Here is a 20,843-nt window from a genome sequence, read left to right as displayed (position 1 = left end):
CAACCAGAGCTGGAGTGGAGTGGAGTGGAGCAGAGCCCAATTTGACTGGAGTGCGACGTGAGATTTTCACAACCAAATGATAGGTCCAGGTAGTCCAAAAATGGATGGCTGTTGGTTAAATTGTGATTTTAATGATGGAGGCAGCAGATTTTTTTCCTGTGAGGAGCGGATTTTAGTGGAGCGGTTGAAGGGACGTGGAGCATTGGACCGCTCAACTCTGCTCACATACTGCGCCTCCAACTGGTAATTACTAGTTAAATCCCCCATGAATCCTTGTTACAGGGGGTATAGAGCTTGTTGTGTGCAACAGGAAGTGGCAATTGAATACAAGCTTCACAAAATTGTTTTATTGTTATATATATTTCTAGCCTGTCTAACTATGGTTAACAGGGTTGACGTGTTTTTCTCAAGACACTCAGTTTTCCAGCACAAAACACCAGACAAATGGCCAAAAAGAGTAGAACTAGCTCACCCGCTTTTACAATATGATGTGGCTATTAGTTGTTCAATGTTTCTTTAGGTTATTAAAACTTTTTTTTTACGACAAGTCTCACCATATTAAAATGAGAGTTCGGTTCACCTCACAGGGTTAATTAACCTAAACATTTGGGACAGTTTTACAATAGCTAGGTTTCCATCCAATAGGTTCAGTTAGAGAGAGTCCGTAGCTATGTTTCCATCCAATAGGGTCAGTTAGAGAGAGTCCGTAGCTAGGTTTCCATCCAATAGGGTCAGTTAGAGAGAGTCCGTAGCTATGTTTCCATCCAATAGGGTCAGTTAGAGAGTCCGTAGCTATGTTTCCATCCAATAGGGTCAGTTAGAGAGAGTCAATAGCTAGGTTTCCATCCAATAGGGTCAGTTAGAGAGAGTCCGTAGCTAGGTTTCCATCCAATAGGGTCAGTTAGAGAGAGTCATAGCTATGTTTCCATCCAATAGGGTCAGTTAGAGAGAGTCAATAGCTATGTTTCCAATCCATAGGGTCAGTTAGAGAGAGTCAATAGCTAGGTTTCCATCCAATAGGGTCAGTTAGAGAGAGTCCGTAGCTATGTTTCCATCCAATAGGGTCAGTTCGAGAGAGTCAATAGCTATGTTTCCATCCAATAGGGTCAGTACATCCAATTGGTGACCAAATTTCATGCAAATATTCTAAAATACGCTTTTTTAAAAAGCGCATTTTCCCACCAGTGGCGTTTCCACCAAACTGACTTGTTGCAGATAAAAATCAGTGTGTGATGACATAGGGCACACAACATTTACTTTTTTGCTTAAGTCTTCATGTACCAAATAAAAGTGTAATGTTCAATGTGTTTATCACATTTTCAACTATACCAACACAAAAACTGTTGCGTTAAATAACAAATGGGCCTTGGCACGTGTTCTAGCCAACAGCTCGCAGATACAGTGCGGGTAGGCTAGTCTACATGATGAGATTGTTTTTATTTGTCAAAACGGCAATCAAGCATTGAACATCATGTCACCAGAATAAGACACTCGACATTTATTGTAAAGGAGCATCAAGCGCATGCACTTTCTTCACCTTGTGAATTTCATCATAATTTGTTTTATCGTTTCCACAACAATTTCCCACATAATACATTTTACCGACACAAAAAGTTCACCACCATTTCAAATGAAGAAATTTTCTTAACAGCTGTCGTGACATTTTTCTTTTATATACGGTATAACCGTACTCGCATAAAAACGGTGGATGGAATTACTGATGGTGAAAACTTAGCAAACATTTTGGGTTTAAGTGGGTTAAAATCTTCCAAGAAGACACAGATGGAACATGGAGGGACATGTCAAAATGCAGACTTTTTACATCGATTTTTTTTACTCAATATTGGTTAAGAATTTCTATTTAAAATAGCAAAGGGACAACATTTTCGTGGAATGACCCAGGTCTATAATAGCAGGCAATATGTCTACATCGATCAAAAATGGTCCCCTTGTGTATTTCTTTGACATTTCCAGTTTCAATTATGTGGATATCATTATTGATGAGTCAAAAATAAAACATGAAAATGTCTGTCGGTCCTGTGTGAGAGGAAATCAAGGATGATTGCTCACTGGTTTAAAAAAAAGCACAGCTGTCTTCAAATGTAATTTTAATTTCCCTAAGAAGCAATCAAAAGACAAGTGTGTGCTCCTTTCAACACTACTCACTGAGTAATTTGAAAGCTTTTAAAAGCTTTTTTTCTCCAGTCAATAAGCAGTGTCTTCTGCTTAAATATGTTTTGGTAATGGTTTGTCATGCTGGGACTTTTTTTTACCGAGGCCTCATTTGTACAAAGCTAATTGAAAAACTGAAGCTTCAGTTGTCTGTCTGGATTACCTCCTCTTCTGTACTTTGAGATGTCAAAACATTTGTTCTGCTTTTCCCCAGCCTGTTCCTTTCAAACTGTGTTGGACTGCTATAATGAATAACTGTTTAAATCTCCAGGGGGTCAGCTCCCGCTCAGCCCAGTCCAGCTCTTCTCTGTCCTGGCACCCCAATGGTGGAACAAGCTTCCCCCTAACGTCAGGACACAGGAGTCCCTACCCATCTTCTGAAAACATCTCAGATACTCTTTGAAGAGGTAGGGTTTATCTTAAATCCCATGGCATGTGGTTGTCTCAACTAGCCATTTTAAGATTAATGCATTCATTTTAAGTCGCTCTGGATAAGAGCACCTGCTAAATTACTAAAATTATTCAGGTAATATTTTTAGGTTATACTTTTACAAATATGACAATGAAAAACATAGTATACAAATCATACTGTATAACTAAGAATCACTGTAAATGTTGTACTGTACCTGTGCTGAGCAGCAGCAGGACTTTCATACACAGGTACTCGTCATAGGACACCTGCAGCCTCACAAACTCAGTGGAGATCTTCAGCATCTGCTCACACTGGTCGGTCATGTAGGGCAACTTCATCCTCTCACTGACACACACACACACACACACACGATAATCAACACCTGTGTCCATCTGCAATCCACATAGTGTAATGAATGTTCCGCCTATGATACAGCTGGAGAAACAGAGTGTTGGTACACTGGGCTGTGAAATCAGCCCTTATTGGGTGAACAGTATGTCCTCTCTCTTCACTTTGTCCAGGATATATATACAGTACCAGTCAAAAGTTTGGACACACCTACTCATTCAAGTTTTTATTTTTATTTTTTTACTATTTTCTACATTGCAGAATAATAGTGAAGACAATAGTGAACTATGAAATAACACATTTGGAATCATATAGTAACCAAAAAAAGTGTTATTTGAGATTCTTCAAAGAAGCCACCCTTTGCCAAAAGTGTGCAAAGCTGTCATCAAGGCATTCTTTCAACCAGCTTCACCTGGAATGCTTTTCAACAGTCTTGAAGAAGTTCCCACATATGCTGAGCACTTGTTGGCTGCTTTTCCTTCACTCTGCGGTCCAACTCATCCCAAACCATCTAATTTGGGTTGAGGTTGGGTGATTGTGGAGGCCAGGTCATCTGATGCAGCACTCCATCACTCTCCTTATTGACCAAATAGCCCTTACACAGCCTGGAGGTGTGTTGGGTCATTGTCCTGTTGAAAAGCGCAAACCAGATGGGATGGCGTGTCGCTGCAGAATGCTGTGGTAGCCATGCTGGTTAAGTTCTAAATAAATCAGTGACAGTGTCACCAGCAGAGCACCCCCACACCATCACACCTCCTCCATGCTTCCCGGTGGGAACCACACATGCGGAGATCATCCGTTCACCTACTCTGCGTCTCACACGGTGATTGGAACCAAGACACAGTAATTGGTACCAAAAATCTCAATTTGGACTCACCAGACAAAAGGACAGATTTCCACTGGTCTAATGTCCATTCCTCGTGTTTCTTGGCCCAAGTAGGTATCTTCTTCTTATTGGTGTCCTTTAGTATAGGTTTCTTTGCAGCAATTCGACCATAAAGGCCTGATTCATGCAGTCTCCTCTGAACAGTTGATGTTGAGATGTGTCTGTTACTTGAACTCTTTGAAGCATTTATTTGGGCTGCAATCTGAGGCTGGTAACTCTAATGAACGTATCCTCTGCAGCAGAGGTAACTTTGGGTCTTCCTTTCCTGTGGCGGTCCTCATGCGTGCCAGTTTCATCATAGCGCTTGGTTTTTGCGACTGCACTTGAAGAAACTTTCAAATTACTTGACATTTTCCGGATTGACTGACCTTCATGTCTTAAAGTAATGATGGACTGTCGTTTTTCTTTGTTTATTTGAGCTGTTCTTGCCATTTTATTTTTATTTCACCTTTATTTAACCAGGTAACCTGGCCAAGATAAAGCAAAGCAGTTCGACACAAACAACAACAGAGTTACACATGGAATAAACAAAACATATAGTCAATAATACAGTTGAAGAAAATCTATATACAATGTGAGCAAATGAGGTGAGATAAGGGAGGTAAAGGCAATAAATAGACCATGGTGGCGAAGTAAATACAATATTAACTAAAACAATTAAAACACTGGAATGGTAGATTTGACAGTAGATGAGTGTGCAAAGTAGAAATACTGGGGTGCAAAGGAGCAAAATAAATAAATAAATACAGTAGGGGAAGAGGTAGTTGTTTGGGATATTTATAGATGGGCTATGTACAGGTGCAGTGATCTGTGAGCTGCTCTGACAGCTGGTGCTTAAAGCTAGTGAGGGAGATAAGTGTTTCCAGTTTCAGAGATGTTTGTAGTTCGTTCCAGTCAATGGCATCAGAGAACTGGAAGGAGAGGCGGCCAAAGGAYGAATTGGRTTTGGGGGTGACKAGWGAGATATACCTGCTGGAGCGCGTGCTACYGGTGGGTGCTGCTATGGTGACCAGCGAGCWGAGATAAGGSGGGACTTTACCTAGCAGGGTCTTGTAGATGACCTGGAGCCAGTGGGTTTGGRGACGAGTATGAAGCGAGGGCCAGCCAACGAGAGCGTACAGGTRGCAGTGGTGGGTAGTATATGGGGCTTTGGTGACAAAACGGATGGCACTGTGATAGACTGCATCCAATTTGTTGAGTAGGGTGTTGGAGGCTATTTTGTAAATTACATCGCCGAAGTCGAGGATCGGTAAGATGGTCAGTTTTACGAGGGTATGTTTGGCAGCATGGGTGAAGGATGCTTTGTTGCGAAATAGGAAGCCAATTCTAGATTTAACTTTGGATTGGATATGTTTTATGTGAGTCTGGAAGGAGAGTTTACAGTCTAACCAGACACCTAGGTATTTGTAGTTGTCCACATATTCTAAGTCAGAAACCGTCCAGAGTAGTGATGCTGGACGGGCGGGCAGGTGCAGGCAGCGATCGGTTGAAGAGCATGCATTTAGTTTTACTTGTATTTAAGAGCAGTTGGAGGCCACGGAAGGAGAGTTGTATGGCATTGAAGCTCGTCTGGAGGGTTGTTAACACAGTGTCAAAAAGAAGGGCCAGAAGTATACAGAATGGTTTCATCTGCGTAGAGGTGGATCAGAGACTCACCAGCAGCAAGAGCGGCATCAATGGTGTATAGAGAGAAGAGAGTCGGCCCAAGAATTGAACCCTGTGGCACCCCCATAGAGACTGCCAGAGGCCCGGTCACACTGAACTCTATTGGAGAAGTAGTTGGTGAACCAGACGAGGCAATCATTTGAGAAACCAAGGCAGTTGAGTTTGCCGATGAGGATGTGGTGATTGACAGAGTCGAAAGTCTTGGCCAGGTCAATGAATACGGCTGCACAGTATTGTTTCTTATCGATGGCAGTTAAGATATCGTTTAGGACCTTGAGCGTGGCTGAGGTGCACTCATGACCAGCTCTGAAACCAGATTGCATAGCGGAGAAGGTACGGTGGGATTTGAAATGTTCAGTGATCTGTTTGTTAACTTGGCTTTCGAAGACCTTAGAAAGGCAGGGTAGGATAGATATAGGTCTGTAGCAGTTTGGGTCAAGAGTGTACCCCCCTTTGAAGAGGGGGATGACTGCAGCTGCTTTCCAATCTTTGGGAATCTCAGACGACACGAAAGAGAGGTTGAACAGGCTAGTAATAGGGGTTGCAACAATTTCGGCAGATCATTTTAGAAAGGGTCCAGATTGTCTAGCCCGACTGATTTGTGGGGGTCCAGATTTTGCAGCTCTTTCAGAACATCAGCTGACTGGATTTGGGAGAAGGAGAAATGGGGAAGGCTTGGGCGAGTTGCTGTGGGGGGTGCAGTGCTGTTGACCGGGGTAGGGGTAGCCAGGTGGAAAGCATGGCCACCCGTAGAAAAATGCTTATAGAAATTCTCAATTATAGTGGATTTATCGGTGGTGACAGAGTTTCCTATCCTCAGTGCAGTGGGCAGCTGGGAGGAGGTGCTCTTATTCTCCATGGACTTTACAATGTCCCAGAACTTTTTTGAGTTTGTGTTGCAGGAAGCAAATTTCTGCTTGAAAAAGCTAGCCTTGGCTTTTAAAACTTTTTCTAATATCAACTTGGTATTTTACCAAATAGCCCTATCTTCTGTATACCACCCCCACCTTGTCACAACAGAACTGATTGGCTCAAACGCATAAAAAGGAAATAAATTACACAAACAAGGCACATCTGGTAATTGAAATGCATTCAGGGTGACTACCTCATGAAGCTGATTGAGAGAATGGCAAGAGTGTGCAAAGCTGTCATCAAGGCAAAGGGTGGCTTCTTTGAAGAATCTCAAATATAAATTTTCTTTTTTATTTGTTTAACACTTTTGGGTTACTACATGATTCCATGTGTGTTATTTCATAGTTTTGATGTCTTCACTATTATTCTACAATGTAGAAGATAGTAAAAAATAAAGAAAAAAACCCTGGAATGAGTAGGTGTGTCCAAACTTTTGACTGGTACTGTATATATTACACTGTATATATATGCATCTGTGTTTCATTCAGGCAATCCATATCATAAAGAGGGTTTAACTAGTGATTCATAGAAACCCACCTACCACCCAGGCTGACCTTTCTCATCTCCAGAGCCCCCAACCAGCTACAGCCCTCCTAGGTCTATTCCTGACCCCTCTCCATCTCTGAACTTACTCATTAATAACCAGGTCAGGGGCGAAGCACAACATCCCCCCGTTACACTGCTGGTAGGAGCGCCAGCCCAAGCCGAACGACATGAGGAAAAGCCAGGAGCACTGCAGCAGGGTCATCTGGTCATCCAGGTGAAGGTTCCGGAACCCTGCACAAAACAGACAACCCACAGAGCATTAGTCAGGATTGCAGTGTTGTTAGTGCTATTCTTTTGAGTGAGCTATAATGCTGATAAAATTATACACTCGGTTTATTAGGTACACCCATCTAGTACCGGCTCAAACCCCCCTTTGCCTCCAGAACAGCCTGAATTAGTTGGGCATGGAAACGTGGCTCAATTGGTATAAAGGGACCTAACAAGTGCCAGGAAAATATTCCTTACACCACCAGCATTTACCGCTGACACTAGGCAGGATGGAGTCATGGACTAATGCTGCTTACACAAAATCCTGACTGCCAACAGCATGACAACAGGAACCAGGATTCGTCAGACCAGGCAGTGTTTTTCTACTCCTCAAATTGTCCATTGGAGGTGCTTCTTCTTGTTTTTAGCTGATAGAAATGGAACCCAGTGTGGTCGTCTGCTGAAATAGCCCAGCCGTGACAAGGACCAACGAGTTATGCGTTCTGAGATGCCATTCTGCACACCTCAGTTGTACTGAGCCATTATTTGCCTGTTTGTGGCCTGCCTGTTAACTTGCACAATTCTTGTCATTCTCCTTTGACCTCTCATCAACGAGCTGTTTCCGCCCACAGGTCTTCCTCTGACTGAATGTTTTTTGTTTGTCACATCATTCTTGGTAAACCTTAGACACTGTTGTGTGTGAAAAGCCCAGGAGGCTGGCCATTTTTGAGATGGAACAGGCACGCCTGGCACCGACAATCATACCACGCTCAGTCACTTAGAATGGGCAAATTGAGTGTCCTAACGTTCAATAGAACAGTAATTTAATATCTCCATGCCTGTCTGCCTGCTTAATATAGCAAGCCACGACCACGTGACTTTAAGAGCAAACCATTTTCATGAATGGGGTGGTTTACCTAATTAACTGAATATCATAATTTGATCAAAACATTGATATAATAAGACGAAGGTAAGACGAAGATAGGTCATTTTAATACACTGTACTGCAGTGTTAGTAGTGGTCTTTCAAATAACAATTCTGATACAATTAAACAGTACATGTTTATTTGATCAGAACATTGCCATGCTGTGGAGCACAAATATTCCAGGCGGCAGAATTTCAACCGGTTTCTGCATAGTTACTATGACGTAATTTCAACAACTGTTGCCCACTTGGATGTTGTCAGTTTGAACAATCTCAAGATGAGAAATATTCTCTCCCCTTTGTGTTACCAGCTTGGCTGAGCTAAGGATTCCTTGAATGTGCAAAAGCACTGTGCTCTTCCTCGATATCCATATTCCATTAGGCTTGGGCAATATACTGTGTATACCATATACCGGAGTATTTCGAAATACAGACAGTATGACTTTCAATACCGTTTAACCCCTGCCTCGTGAGGGCTGGAGTGATATGTGTGCAGATGATGATGTGCAAGTAGAGATACTGGGGTGCAAAAGAGCCAGAGGGTAAGTAGTAATATGGGAATGAGGTTGTCGGGTGTGCTATTTACAGATTGGCTACGTACAGGTACAGTGATCGGTAAGCTGCTCTGACAGCTGATGCTTAAAGTTATAGAGGGAGATATAAGACTCCAGCTTCAGTGATTTTTGCAATTTGTTCCAGTCATTGGCAGCAGAGAACGAAGGAGAGGCGGCCAAAGGAAGTGTTGGCTTCTGGGATAACCAATGCAACATACCTGCTGGAGTGCGTGCTACGGGTGGGTGTTGCTATGGTGACCAGTGACCTGAGATAAGGCGGGGCTTTACCTAGCAAAGACTTACAGATGACCTGGAGCCAGTGGGTTTGGCGACAAATATGTAGTGAGGGCCAGCCAACGAGAGCGTACAGGTCGCAGTGGTGGGTAGTATATGGGGCTTTGGTGATAAAACAGATGGCACTGTGATAGACTACATCCAGTTTGCTGAGTAGAGTGTTGGGGGCTATTTTGTAAATGACATCGCCGAAGTCAAGGATCGGTAGGATAGTCAGTTTTACGAGGGTATGTTTGGCAGCAAGAGTGAAGGAGGCTTTGTTGCGAAATAGGAAGATGATTCTAGATTTAATTTTGGATTGGAGATGCTTAATGTGAGTCTGGAAGGAGAGTTTACAGTCTACAGTCCAAATCGGTTGAAGAGCATGCACTTAGTTGTACTAGCATTTAAAAGCAGTTGGAGGCCACGGAAAGAGTGTTGTATGCCATTGAAGCTCGTTTGGAGGTTTGTTAGCACAGTGTCCAAAGAAGGGCCAGATGTATACAGAATGGTGTCGTCTGCGTATAGGTGGATCAGAGAATCACCAGCAGCAAGAACAACATAATTGATATATACAGAGAAAATAGTCGGCCCGAGAATTGAACCCTTTGGCACCCCCATAGACTGCCAGAGGTCCGGACAACAGGCCCTTCGATTTGACACACTGAATACTATCAGAGAAGTAGTTGGTGAACCAGGCGAGGCAGTCATTTGAGAAGCCAAGGCTATTGAGTCTGCCGATAAGAATGAGGTGATTGAGTCGAATGCCTTGGCCAGGTCGATGAATACAGCTGCACAGTACTGTCTTATCGATGGCGGTTATGATATCGTTTAGGACCTTGAGCGTGGCTGAGGTGCACCCATGACCAGCTCGGAAACCAGATTGCATAGTGGAGAAGACGGGTGGGATTCGAAATGGTCGGTGGTCGTTTATTAACTTGGCTTTCGAAGATTTAGAAAGGCAGGGCAGGATGGATATAGGTCTATAACAGTTTGGGTCTAGAGCAGGGGGGTCAAAGTCAAATGGACGGAGGGCCAAATAAAAAATGTAGCTACAAGCCGAGGGCCGGACTGTTCGAATGTTCATTGAAAAAATTTTAAATGACGCATATAGTCTAGTGAACCTAATTGAACCTACTGAAAACCTAACAAATATATTCCAATATGATCAGATAAATAAAGCAATATTTTCTTATGGCTCTGTCAGTAATCTTTAATTTTCAACAGACACAAAAGACAAATTTCCTTTATATAAAAATCCCCATAACATGAACATTAAATGAAAGAAACCGGTATTCAAGGCACCATCAGTAGCCTATATTTTCTATTTTAGCAAAAGTGGGCTAAATTTACTTCAAAGAAAAAAACAATAATAGCAATTTCTATCATCCACTCAACTGAAATATTTTAAAATATAATTGGATTGAAATACAATAAAATAAAGTGCAAAAATCTATTAATCAAAAACAACACTTTGTTAAGGAGAATAACATGCAGTGAAAACAAATAAACTTTAACTTTTAAACTTGAACTGAGTAAAAACTCTAAATATGTGATTGCACAGTAATGTTCACTTGTTTGAGGTTGAGGGTGATACTTTGGTGTGTCCCATCTTTTCCACAAGTTCATCAATGTTCGGGGTAAGGCTCTGAGCTGAGGAAATCCTCAGAATTGAGTGGAGGTGTTCAGCAGTAAGTCGACTTCTGTGTGATGTTTTTGTTCAGGTTCATCAAAGAAAACAGTTGTTCACACAGGTATGTGCTGCCAAACATAGACAACGTTTGAGCAGCCTGGATGCGCAGCTGGGCATTGTGTCGGGGAGGAAACGGGCGAACTCCGCAGCACCCACTGCCGCATATTTTGCCCTCAGTGCATCATTGCATTGGAGGTCAATCAACTCCATTTGGAGGTTTGGTGGTGAGCTTTCCACGTCAACAGCAAATGGGTTACCGAGCAGTTCCAACCTGCTTTTTTGTGCTTCAAAGTCAGCAAATCGGCGTCGAAAGTCAGCGGCAAGCATACCTATTTTATCAGCCAACTGTGCGCTCGGGAACGCACTGGTAGAAGAGCTTCTCTTTCATGGTCTGGCAGCTGGGAAAGTGGCTCAAATTTCTTTCCGCATCTGCGTCTCCCACAGAGTCAGTTTGGTTTTAAATGCCTTCACTGTACTGTACATATCAGAGATGACATGATCCCGACCCTGCAGCTGCAAGTTCATTGCATTCAGATGACTCGTAATGTCACACAGAAAAGCCATTTCACACAGAAACATTTCGTCTCGGAGTTGTTGTGTGGTCTTTCCCTTTGCTGTCCAAAAACAGACAAATCTCCTCACGAAGCTCGAAACATCTTTGAAGCACCTTTCCCTGGCTTAGCCATCGCACCTCTGTGTGATAAGGCAAATCACCATGCTCCGTTTCTAACTCCGTCAGAAATGCCTTGAACTGGCGGTGATCAAACCTTTGGCTCTGATAAAGTTAACTGTGCGCGTGATGATGCTCATTACATGCTCCATTTTCAAGGCTTTACCGCACAACGCTTCCTGGTGTATGATACAATGATAAGCTGTCAGCTCACCTGTCGCGTTTTCCTCTTGCATCTTTCCCGTATCTTCGCCACCAGTCCGCTCCTGTGTCCACACATCGCAGGTGCTCCGTCGGTTGTCAAACCCACGAGTTTTTCCCAAGGCAGCTCCATCTCATTTACACATCTTGACACCTCTTCATACAAATCATGCCCCGTAGTTGTGCCATGCATAGGACGTAAAGCCAAAAACTCCTCTGTCACGCTTAGGCTGGAGTCCACTCCGCGGAGAAAATTGACAACTGGGCAATGTCAGAAATGTCGGTGCTCTCATCCACAGCCAAGGAATATGCAATGAAATCTTTTCCCTTTTTCACAAGCTGCTCTTTTAGATTGATGGACAACTGGTCTACTCTCTCGGCAATGGTGTTTCTGCTCAGACTCACATTTAAAAAGAGTTGCCTTTTTTCTGGGCAAACTTCGTCACAAACTTTATCATGCAGTTTTGATGAAATCCCCCTCCGTAAATGGCCGGGCTGTTTAGCGATCTCTTCTGCCAAAATAAAACTGGCCTTGACAGCAGCCTGGCCTTGTGATTTGGCTTTTTTGAACAGAGCCTGTCGAGATTTGAGGCCTCGTTTTAATCCTCTGCCTTTTGTAGCTTTGTTCCATGTCCATATTCTTGTTTTTGTCCGCGTGTTTCGTTTCATAATGTCGTCTCAGATTATACTCTTTCAGTACCGCCACACTTTCTCCACACAGAAGACACACAGGTTTTCCAGCTACCTCCGTGAACACATACTCCGACCCCACCTTGTTTGAAACCCCGGTTCTCAGTGTCCACCTTCCGTTTTGCCATTTTTGATGGGTATCTGAAAGTTAATTTTACTGTGATGCTGACGACTGCTGTGCCAATAAATATTGAAATGAAGCAGCCTACTGCTCGGTGCGTCACCGTTGCATTGTGGGAAATGTAGTATTGGTGCGTGTAAAAGATCTGCGGGCTGCCGGCTTGCTGCGGTCTGCGGGCCGGTTCTAATAATAAATCAAGATCATCCCAGGGGCCGTAAAAAACCTTCTCGCGGGCCGGATGTGGCCCGCGGGCCTTGACTCTGACATATGTGGTCTAGAGTGTCCCACCTTGAAGAGGGGATGACCGCGGTAGCTTTCCAATCTTTGGGGATCTCAGACGATACGAATGAGAGGTTGAATAGGCTAGTAATAGGGTTGCAACAATTTCAGTTGATAATATTAGAAAGAGGGGTCCAGATTGTCTAGCCCAGCTGATTTGTAGGGGTCCAGATTTGCAGGTTTTCAGAAAATCAACTGTTTGGACTTGGGTAAAGATAAGTGTGGGGGGGGGGGGGGGGGGGGGTAGCCAGGTAGAAAGCATGGCCAGAAAAATGGAATGGAAAAATGCTTATTGAAATTATCGTAGATTTATCGGTCGTGGACAGGTGTTTCCTATCCTCTGCAGTGGGCAGCTGGGAGGAGATGCTCTTATCCTCCATGGACTTTACAGTGTCCCAGAACCTTTTGGAGATAGTGCTACAGAAAGCAAATATTTCTTTGAAAAAGCTAGCCTTAGCTTTCCTAACTGACTGAGAATATTGCTTCCTGACTTCCCTGAAGAGTTGCATATCGCGGGGGCTATTCGATGCTAATGCAGAACGCCACAGGATGTTTTTGTGCTGGTCAAGGGCAGTCAAGTCTGGTGTGAACCAAGGGCTATATCTGTTCTTAGTTCTACATTCTTTGAATGGGGCATGCTTATTTAAGATGGAGAGGAAAGCACTTTTCAAGAGCAACCAAGCATCCTCTACTGACGGGATGAGGTCAATATCCTTCCAGGATACCCGGGCCAGGTCGGTTAGAAAGACCTGCTCGCTGAAGTGTTTTAGGGAGCGTTTGACAGTGATGAGGGATGGTCGTTTGACCGTGGACCCATTACGGACACAGGCAATGAGGCAGTGATCGCTGAGATCCTGGTTGAAGACAGCAGAGGTGTATTTAGAAGGCAAGTTGGTCAGGATGATCTAAGAGGTTATGGTTACGGATTTAGGGTTGTACCTGGTAGTTTCCTTGATAATTTGTGTGAGATTGAGGGCATCTAGCTTAGATTGTAGGACGGCTGGTGTATTAAGCATGTCCCAGTTTGGGTCACCTAACAGCACGAACTCTGACGATAGATAGGGGCGATCAATTCACATATGGTGTTCAGGGCACAGCTGGGGGCTGAAGCGGCAATGGTGAGAGACTTATTTCTGGAAAGGTGGATGTTTAAAAGTAGAAGCTCGAATTGTTTGGGCACAAACCTGGATAGCAAGACAGAACTCGGCACGCTATCTCTGCAGTAGATTGCAACTCCACCCCCTTTGGCAGTTCAATCTTGTCGCAAAATTGTATTGTTAGGGATGGAAATTTCCTAAGCCAGGATTCAGACACGGCTAGGACATCCGGGTTGGCGGAGTGTGCTAAAGAAGTGAATAAAACAAACTTAGGGAGGAGGTTTCTAATGTTAACATGCCTGAAACCAAGGCTTTTGCGGTTACAGAAGTCAACAAATGAGAGCGCCTGGAGAATGGGATGCTGGGGTCTGCAGGGCCTGGGTTAACCTCTATATCAACAGAGGAACAGAAGAGGAGTAGGATAAGAGTACGGCTAAAGGCTTAAAGAACTGGTCGTCTAGTGCGTTCGGAACAGAGTAAAGGGGGCAGGTTTCTGGGCACGGAATAATAGATTCAAGGCATAATGTACAGACAAGGGTATGGTAGGATGTGAGTAGTGGAGGTAAGCCTAGGCATTAAGTGACGATGAGAGAGGTTTTGTCTCTAGAAACACCATTTAAGCCTGGTGCGGTCACCACATGTGTGGGGGGTGGAACAGGACTAGCTAAGGATTTTGAGCAGGGCTGGAGGCTCTACAGTGAAATAAGACAAAATGTACTAACCAAAACAGCAATAGACAAGGCATATTGACAGTAGGGAGAGGCATGTGTAGCCAAGTAATCATAGGGTCCAGTGAGTAGCTAAGCGAGCTGGTGGCACAGAGATTCAGACAGCTAGCAGGTCAGGGCTAGCAGATGGGCCTCAGGGGGACGTCACAACGGAAGAGCCTGTTGAAACCCCCTCGGACAGTTACGTCGGCAGACCAGTCGTGATGGATCGGCGGGGCTCCGGGTCGGCAGCAAAGGGTCCAGGCCAATTGGAAAAAGAGGTAATTGAAGCCCAAGAATTGCTTGATAGATTTCTTCGGCTAGCCGGGAGATGGGCCTAGATTAAAGGCTAGCTCCAGGCTAACTGGTGCTTGCTTCGGGACAGAGACGTTAGCCAGGAGTAGCCCCTCGGATAGCAGCTTGCTAACTGCAATGATCCGGCGTAAAGGTTCAAAGTCTGCGGTAGAAATCCGGAAATATGGTGGAGAAAAGCAGTCCGATATGCTACGGGTTGATATCGCGCTGTGCAGGCTGGCAGGAGTTGACCGGGCTGAAGCTGGCAGATGTCCGAGTTAAAGGTGATGACCGCTAGCAGTGGCTAACTGACTACTAGCTAGTTAGCTGGCTAGCTTCTGAAGGGGGTTACAGTTCTAAAGTATACAACAACAACAAAAAATCGCAGATCCATACCACATTGGGTGAGGCGGGTTGCAGAAGAGTATGTTCAGTCTGTAGATGGAAAAATGAGATTAAAAATATATACAAGGGATGGGACAAGACAATCAAAAACATCCCACTGCTACGCCATCTTGGAAGAGTTGTTGCAAACAGGATGCATGTTTTGGAATATTTTATTACGTCCAGGCTTCCATCTTGTCACTCAATTAGGTTAGTATTGTGGAGTTACTACAATGTTGAGCCATCTTCAGCTTTTCTATCACAGCCATTAAACTCTGTAACTGTTTTAAAGTCACCATTTGCCTCAGGGTGAAATCCCTCTGCGGTTTCCTTCCTCTCTGGCAACTGAGTTAGGAAAGGCACCTGCATCTTTGTAGTGACTGGGTGCATTAATTCACCACCCGAAGTGTAATTAATATCTTCACCATGCTCAAAGGGATATTCAATGTCTGCTTTTTTAAATATTTTTTTTATATCCATCTACCAATAGGTGCTCTTCTTTTGAACGCATTAAAAAACCTCCCTGGTCTTTGCAGTTAAATCTGGACAGACATGAGATAGTCATACAAAAACTAATGTTAAACACTATTATTGCACACAAAGTCCATGCAACTTAAGCACATTTTTTAGACTTCACTTATTTAGGCTTGCCATAACAAAGGGGTTGAACATTTAAGTTTTTCACTTTTAATGAATTTATAAAAATTCAGAGAAACATAATTCCACTTTGACATTATGGGGTATTGGGTGTAGGCCAGTGCTTTTTTAAATAATTTATTTTTTTCAGGCTGTAACAACAAAGTGTGAATATTTTCTGGAGGCACTGTAAGCAGTCAGAGCAGAGACATTAAATTCTACCTCCTGGATCAAGATTCCTTTTGCCTAAATTGTTTTGAAATAGTGCAACTTGTGTGCACTTCTGGCTATACCGTATATCCCAGTATGAAACAAACGCCCAACCCTATATTCCATTATTATTATTAACAACAATTATAAAGCTCAAGCTCGATACATTTTTTTTTTTTTTTAAAGTGAACCCACGCCCCCGCAGAAATGTAATCAGCATTATAAAGAAGAAATCTGGCAGTTTTATAATATATATCTATATATAATAAAACAGTAAAAATAAAGAAAAACCCTTGAATAAGTTGGTGTCAACTTTGGACTGGTACTCTGTATGTATGTATGTATGTATGTATGTATGTATGTATGTATGTATGTATGTATGTATGTATGTATGTATGTATGTATGTATGTATGTATGTATGTGTATATATATATATACACATACATACAGAGTACCAGTCCAAAGTTGACACCTACTTATTCAAGGGTTTTTCTTTATTTTTTACTGTTTTTTACATTGTAGAATAATAGTGAAGACATCAAAACTATGAAATAACACATGGAATCATCTAGTAACCTAAAAAAGTTGTTAAATATATTTGCAAAGCTGCCAAGGCAAAGCTGTCAAGGCAAAGGGTGGATACTTTGAAGAATCTCAAATATATTTTGATTTGTTTAACACTTTTTTGGTTACTACATGATTCCATATGTGTTTTTTCCTAGTTTTGATGTAGACAATGTAGAAAATATCAATAAAAACCCTTGAATGAGTAGGTGTCCAAACATTTGACGGGTACTGCATGTTTTTTGCATTGGATGAGTCTCAATCCACCGGCATCCGCCGATGTCATGGTGAAAGGAGACAGAGCTAGAGCGGTGTTCGTCAGACCATGAGACATCCCAAAAATCTGTACCGTCAGAACGGTTTGGCCTACAAACTATTATGACCCCTCTATGGAAAGATGAGACTCTCACAAACACGATGGTGTTCTCCGTCTTGGGACTCGTCTGAAGTCGGTACAGCCGATCTGCCAACTTCTGTCTATAGCGTCCGAACAGTTTGGTCTACACACTAATATCTGTGGAAAGGTGAGACCCACGAACACGTCAGTTGTTTTGCTCAAGGACGCTCACAGGCCTCACAAGACTTGTCTGAAAGTCCCCCGGTACCAGTTGATTTTTTTTATAGAAGTACTGAACAAAAATAAACACAACATGCAACAATTTCAACGATTGTACTGAGTTACAGTTCATATAAGGAAATCAGATTGGGCCCTAATCTAATGGGGAGCCAGGCCCAGCCAATCAGAATGAGTTATCACCCACAAAATGGCTTTATTACAGACAGATACTCCTCAGTTTTATCAGCTGTCTGGGTAGCTGATCTCATAAGGATCGCACAGGTGAAGATCCCGCATGTGGAGGTCCTGGGCTGGCGTGGTTAGACATGGTCTGCGTTCAGTTGGTCGTTCTGTGAGGCCGGTAGGACGTACTGTCAAATTCTCTAAAACGCGTTGGAGGCGACTAATGGTAGAGAAATGAACATTAAATGATCTGACGACAGCTCGAGTGGACATTATTGCAGTCAGCATGCCAATTGCACACTCCCTCAAAACTTGAGACATCGTTGGCATTGTGTTGTGTGACAAAACTGCACATTTTAGAGGGGCCTTTTATTGTCCCCAGCACAATGCAATGATCATGCTGTTTAATCAGCTTCTTGATATGCCACACCTGTCAGGTGAATGGATTATCTTGGCAAAGGAGAAATGCTCACTAACAGGGATGCACAAATGTGTGTACAGAATTTGAGAGAAATAAGCTTTTTGTGTGTATTGAACATTTCTGGGACCTTTTATTGCAGCACTTTACATGTTGTGTTTATATTTTTGTTTCAGTATATAAACACATTATATATATATATATATTCTATTTTATTTATTTGTACATGTATTTAACCCCTTATTTTTGGTACTAAACAGTCTCCAGTACCAAAAATAAGGGGTTAAATACATGTTAAAAATAAATAAAATTGTTTCCTGATCTTTCTTATCTCTCTCAGATATAGAACAGGCACTTCAGAAGGAAGTTCCTTTAGATTGTTTTAGGGACTATCTGTTGTTCCATGTAGTGAATCTGTTCTTCAACTGGTCTTAAATTTCAAAATCAAATAGAAAAATTATCCTTGGTATGACCTTTTTAAAACAATTCCATTTGGCTTAGTAGAACCCATCCCAGCTTAGTCGGGGCTTAGACTGTTATGGGTTAAGTCAATGTTAAAAGTGACCTTTAATTGCAGTTCAATCATCTCTCATTGTTGAGACTTCAAAAGTGTTGAAGGTCCTTTCAGATCATATTTGCTTAACCATGCAGTGGTTATGTAAGATTTCTCCACAAGTTATTTCATTCCAGGCCAGTTGGGCGCTGGAAGAGACCAAGCCACAGAGTAAATATTTGGGGCGATTATCAAACCATGCTCCTTCGTTCTCATGATTAGAGGCTGGGGGTCAACTCAATTCCATTCCACAATCAATAAAATGGAAATTCATGAGATGAATACAAAAATATCCTCATTAATTTGCAAGCCACTGGATTTACATTTAGGCCTAGCTCATTTCCTGAATTAACTCGAGTTGAAATGGAATGGACCAAGCCTAGCCCATAATGACGGCTAGTCATATTTGTGCTAAAATGACCCGATGTCTGTGGTACCAGTGTTAATGAAGGTGTACCAGGTGTTCTCACCTGGTAGGGACTTGGCCCATTTGACAGCTGAGACAACCTGCTGTCCGCCCAGCCTGTTGAGGGTGGTCATGAGGCGGGTGGAGGTGTCGGGAATGGTGCTGTCGTAGCCAGAGTAAATGGCCTCCGGCTCGATGGCTTTGAGCAGGGATAGCATGGTGGGTACCAGCTGGGGCATGGACTTGGGGATCAGGGCGCAGGCCCTCTCGTCAGGTGGGGGAGGGCTCGGCTCCATCGTTGTCTGCTGACCTTTTAATCGGATCAGCTTCTTGTTTTTCCTCGCTGCAAAGAGGAAGACAGAGAATAAAAGAGAGCTGATCAGTAATTCTCCTCCCTGTTAGCTATCGTATCTCACTCAACCCAGGTGGTGATAGTACATAGACCACACAGAAACCTTGCCTTGTGTTTTCATTAAAAAAACTTGCAGCCTATAGGATGCCTTATCCGGTTACCTTGGCTACAGTTTACCCCTAACATAGAGGTCGGTCATCCACATTGTGTTACGCCTGAAAAGGTTTTAATAATTGAAAGAGAGTTAAAAAGAGCAACGTAACACAAGAAGAACACAAATTGTATTTTGGACTTGGGTGAAAAACTGTTCTATCAATTTTGTTATAATATGTGGCGCTTGGCAACGGATGAGAGGGTCACCATCAAAAAACCATCTCAGTCTTGTCTATCCTTTTTTTATTTCCTCCATACACGTTTCTATGGCAACTAAGAGCCGTTCTGGTACAACCCAAGGTTTTGGTTGTCTGCTTATGCACCCGTATCCATCAAGGTTTTTTCCCCTCTCTGACTCACAAATAAAATCAACAATTTAATACCCTGCAGCACTGTAAGAATGAACATGTATATAAATAGCATATAGTGGTGATTTAATGTGAATTATCGTCATGTCCATTTCCGCAGAGTGCTGCCTCTTTCTTAATGGCATATTTTCGTTCTCACTCGACCATTTAGGCCCTATTTCCCTTAAAAACACAAATGTTCACAACCAAACACAGCTGATGTGAACCTTGTATCCATCTTTCTATGGCTCAGGGACATGGGAACAACTGGCTCTGACTGAATGATTGTTGTTGATCACTGGCTCTGACCCTTGTTAAACACTGGGCCAGAGAGGAACCACTGGGTTAGCTTATGTCAACATTAACCGCGGGAATTAAGGCCCACTACTGGCTTAAGTGAATCCAAGAGTTAATCCTACTCCTAATCACAATCGCTATAGGGGACAAAAACATAAAGCCCTACCTTTCAGAGACAACATGCTGTCTACCTTTGCCGGATGACTATGTTTGCCAAAAGACTGAAATAGTGTATACTACCAGTCCACTGATATGAGAATATGAATGTGTGTTGGTGCCACTCTTACCTTCCAGATTCATCCCTGCTTGGAGACACTTGCGGAAGCGGCACGCCGGGCAGTTCTTCCTGCGGATCTTGTCTATGATGCAGTCGTTCCTCCCAGCGCACAGATAGTTGTGTTGTCCTGGGGATGGAGGAACATGGTAATTAAAACAACACATTTCACTGCACCTATCCGGTGTGTGACAAAATATTTTCATTTTTCTTATTTTTACTAGCCAAGCACTGCGGGTTGCCGCTCATGACCTAACCTAAAGGTGAAGTAAGGTGACAGCTCATTCACTTTTGAGGTTTACACCCCTCCACGGACAGGTAAAATAGTAGCCTAAGCTTTTTAAAAACAGAGATAAAGAGATTGTCCCTATGCTGTGGGTGTAATGCTGTTGATAGTGTGGCCTAGTTTTGAAGACGAGAGGGAAAAAAATATTGCTTGTATGACAGAGCCTGGAGAATGCCAACTGAAAATGTTCACCCAGATCAACGCATCTTCTATGGTAGACAGAGGCCATGCTCATGACTAACTAGTTTAATATAAGCAACAAGTAGGCCTACCCAACTGTATTCACATCATCGGTCCAATACAAAAACAAATGTTTTTAAAGGACCTAGTACATCTACAGATAACATGTTTTATACCAACTATAAATATGATCATTAATGAGATCAAATGCCACACTTTCTACTGATGTGATAGCTTTTTTTGTTTGATCTACAGTCAGGGCATTTAAGTAAAAGTTAGTTAAATAGATTAATATATTACTGTTTTACAGTACCACAACAAATGATTAACCGCAGAGAAACGCAGCCAAAGCACTGCAGAACAATATCCACCTGGAACCTGCAACATCAAA

The 20,843-nt window shown here is 42.8% G+C and overlaps 1 protein-coding gene across 7 annotated transcripts in view; it reads right to left on the bottom strand.

Moving 5' to 3' along the window:
• The window catches only part of LOC111950258 (glucocorticoid receptor), a 107,712-nt gene that overhangs the window by 3,637 nt on the left and 83,232 nt on the right, over window positions 1–20,843 (bottom strand). For all 7 annotated transcript variants that reach the window (XM_023967686.2, XM_023967692.2, XM_023967687.2 and 4 more), the window contains 4 exons: window positions 20,000–20,116; window positions 18,628–18,906; window positions 7,028–7,172; window positions 2,799–2,929 (listed from right to left, as the gene is read on the bottom strand). In XM_023967686.2, coding sequence (XP_023823454.1) covers window positions 2,799–2,929; window positions 7,028–7,172; window positions 18,628–18,906; window positions 20,000–20,116 — 672 coding nt within the window. The remainder of the gene's footprint in view (window positions 1–2,798; window positions 2,930–7,027; window positions 7,173–18,627; window positions 18,907–19,999; window positions 20,117–20,843) is intronic.

The sequence above is a fragment of the Salvelinus sp. IW2-2015 genome, linkage group LG23 (assembly GCF_002910315.2).
Source record: "Salvelinus sp. IW2-2015 linkage group LG23, ASM291031v2, whole genome shotgun sequence".
Taxonomy (NCBI): Eukaryota; Metazoa; Chordata; class Actinopteri; order Salmoniformes; family Salmonidae; genus Salvelinus; species Salvelinus sp. IW2-2015.
Note: the sequence above shows the minus strand (reverse complement) of the source record. Positions and strands in the feature narration are given on the sequence as shown.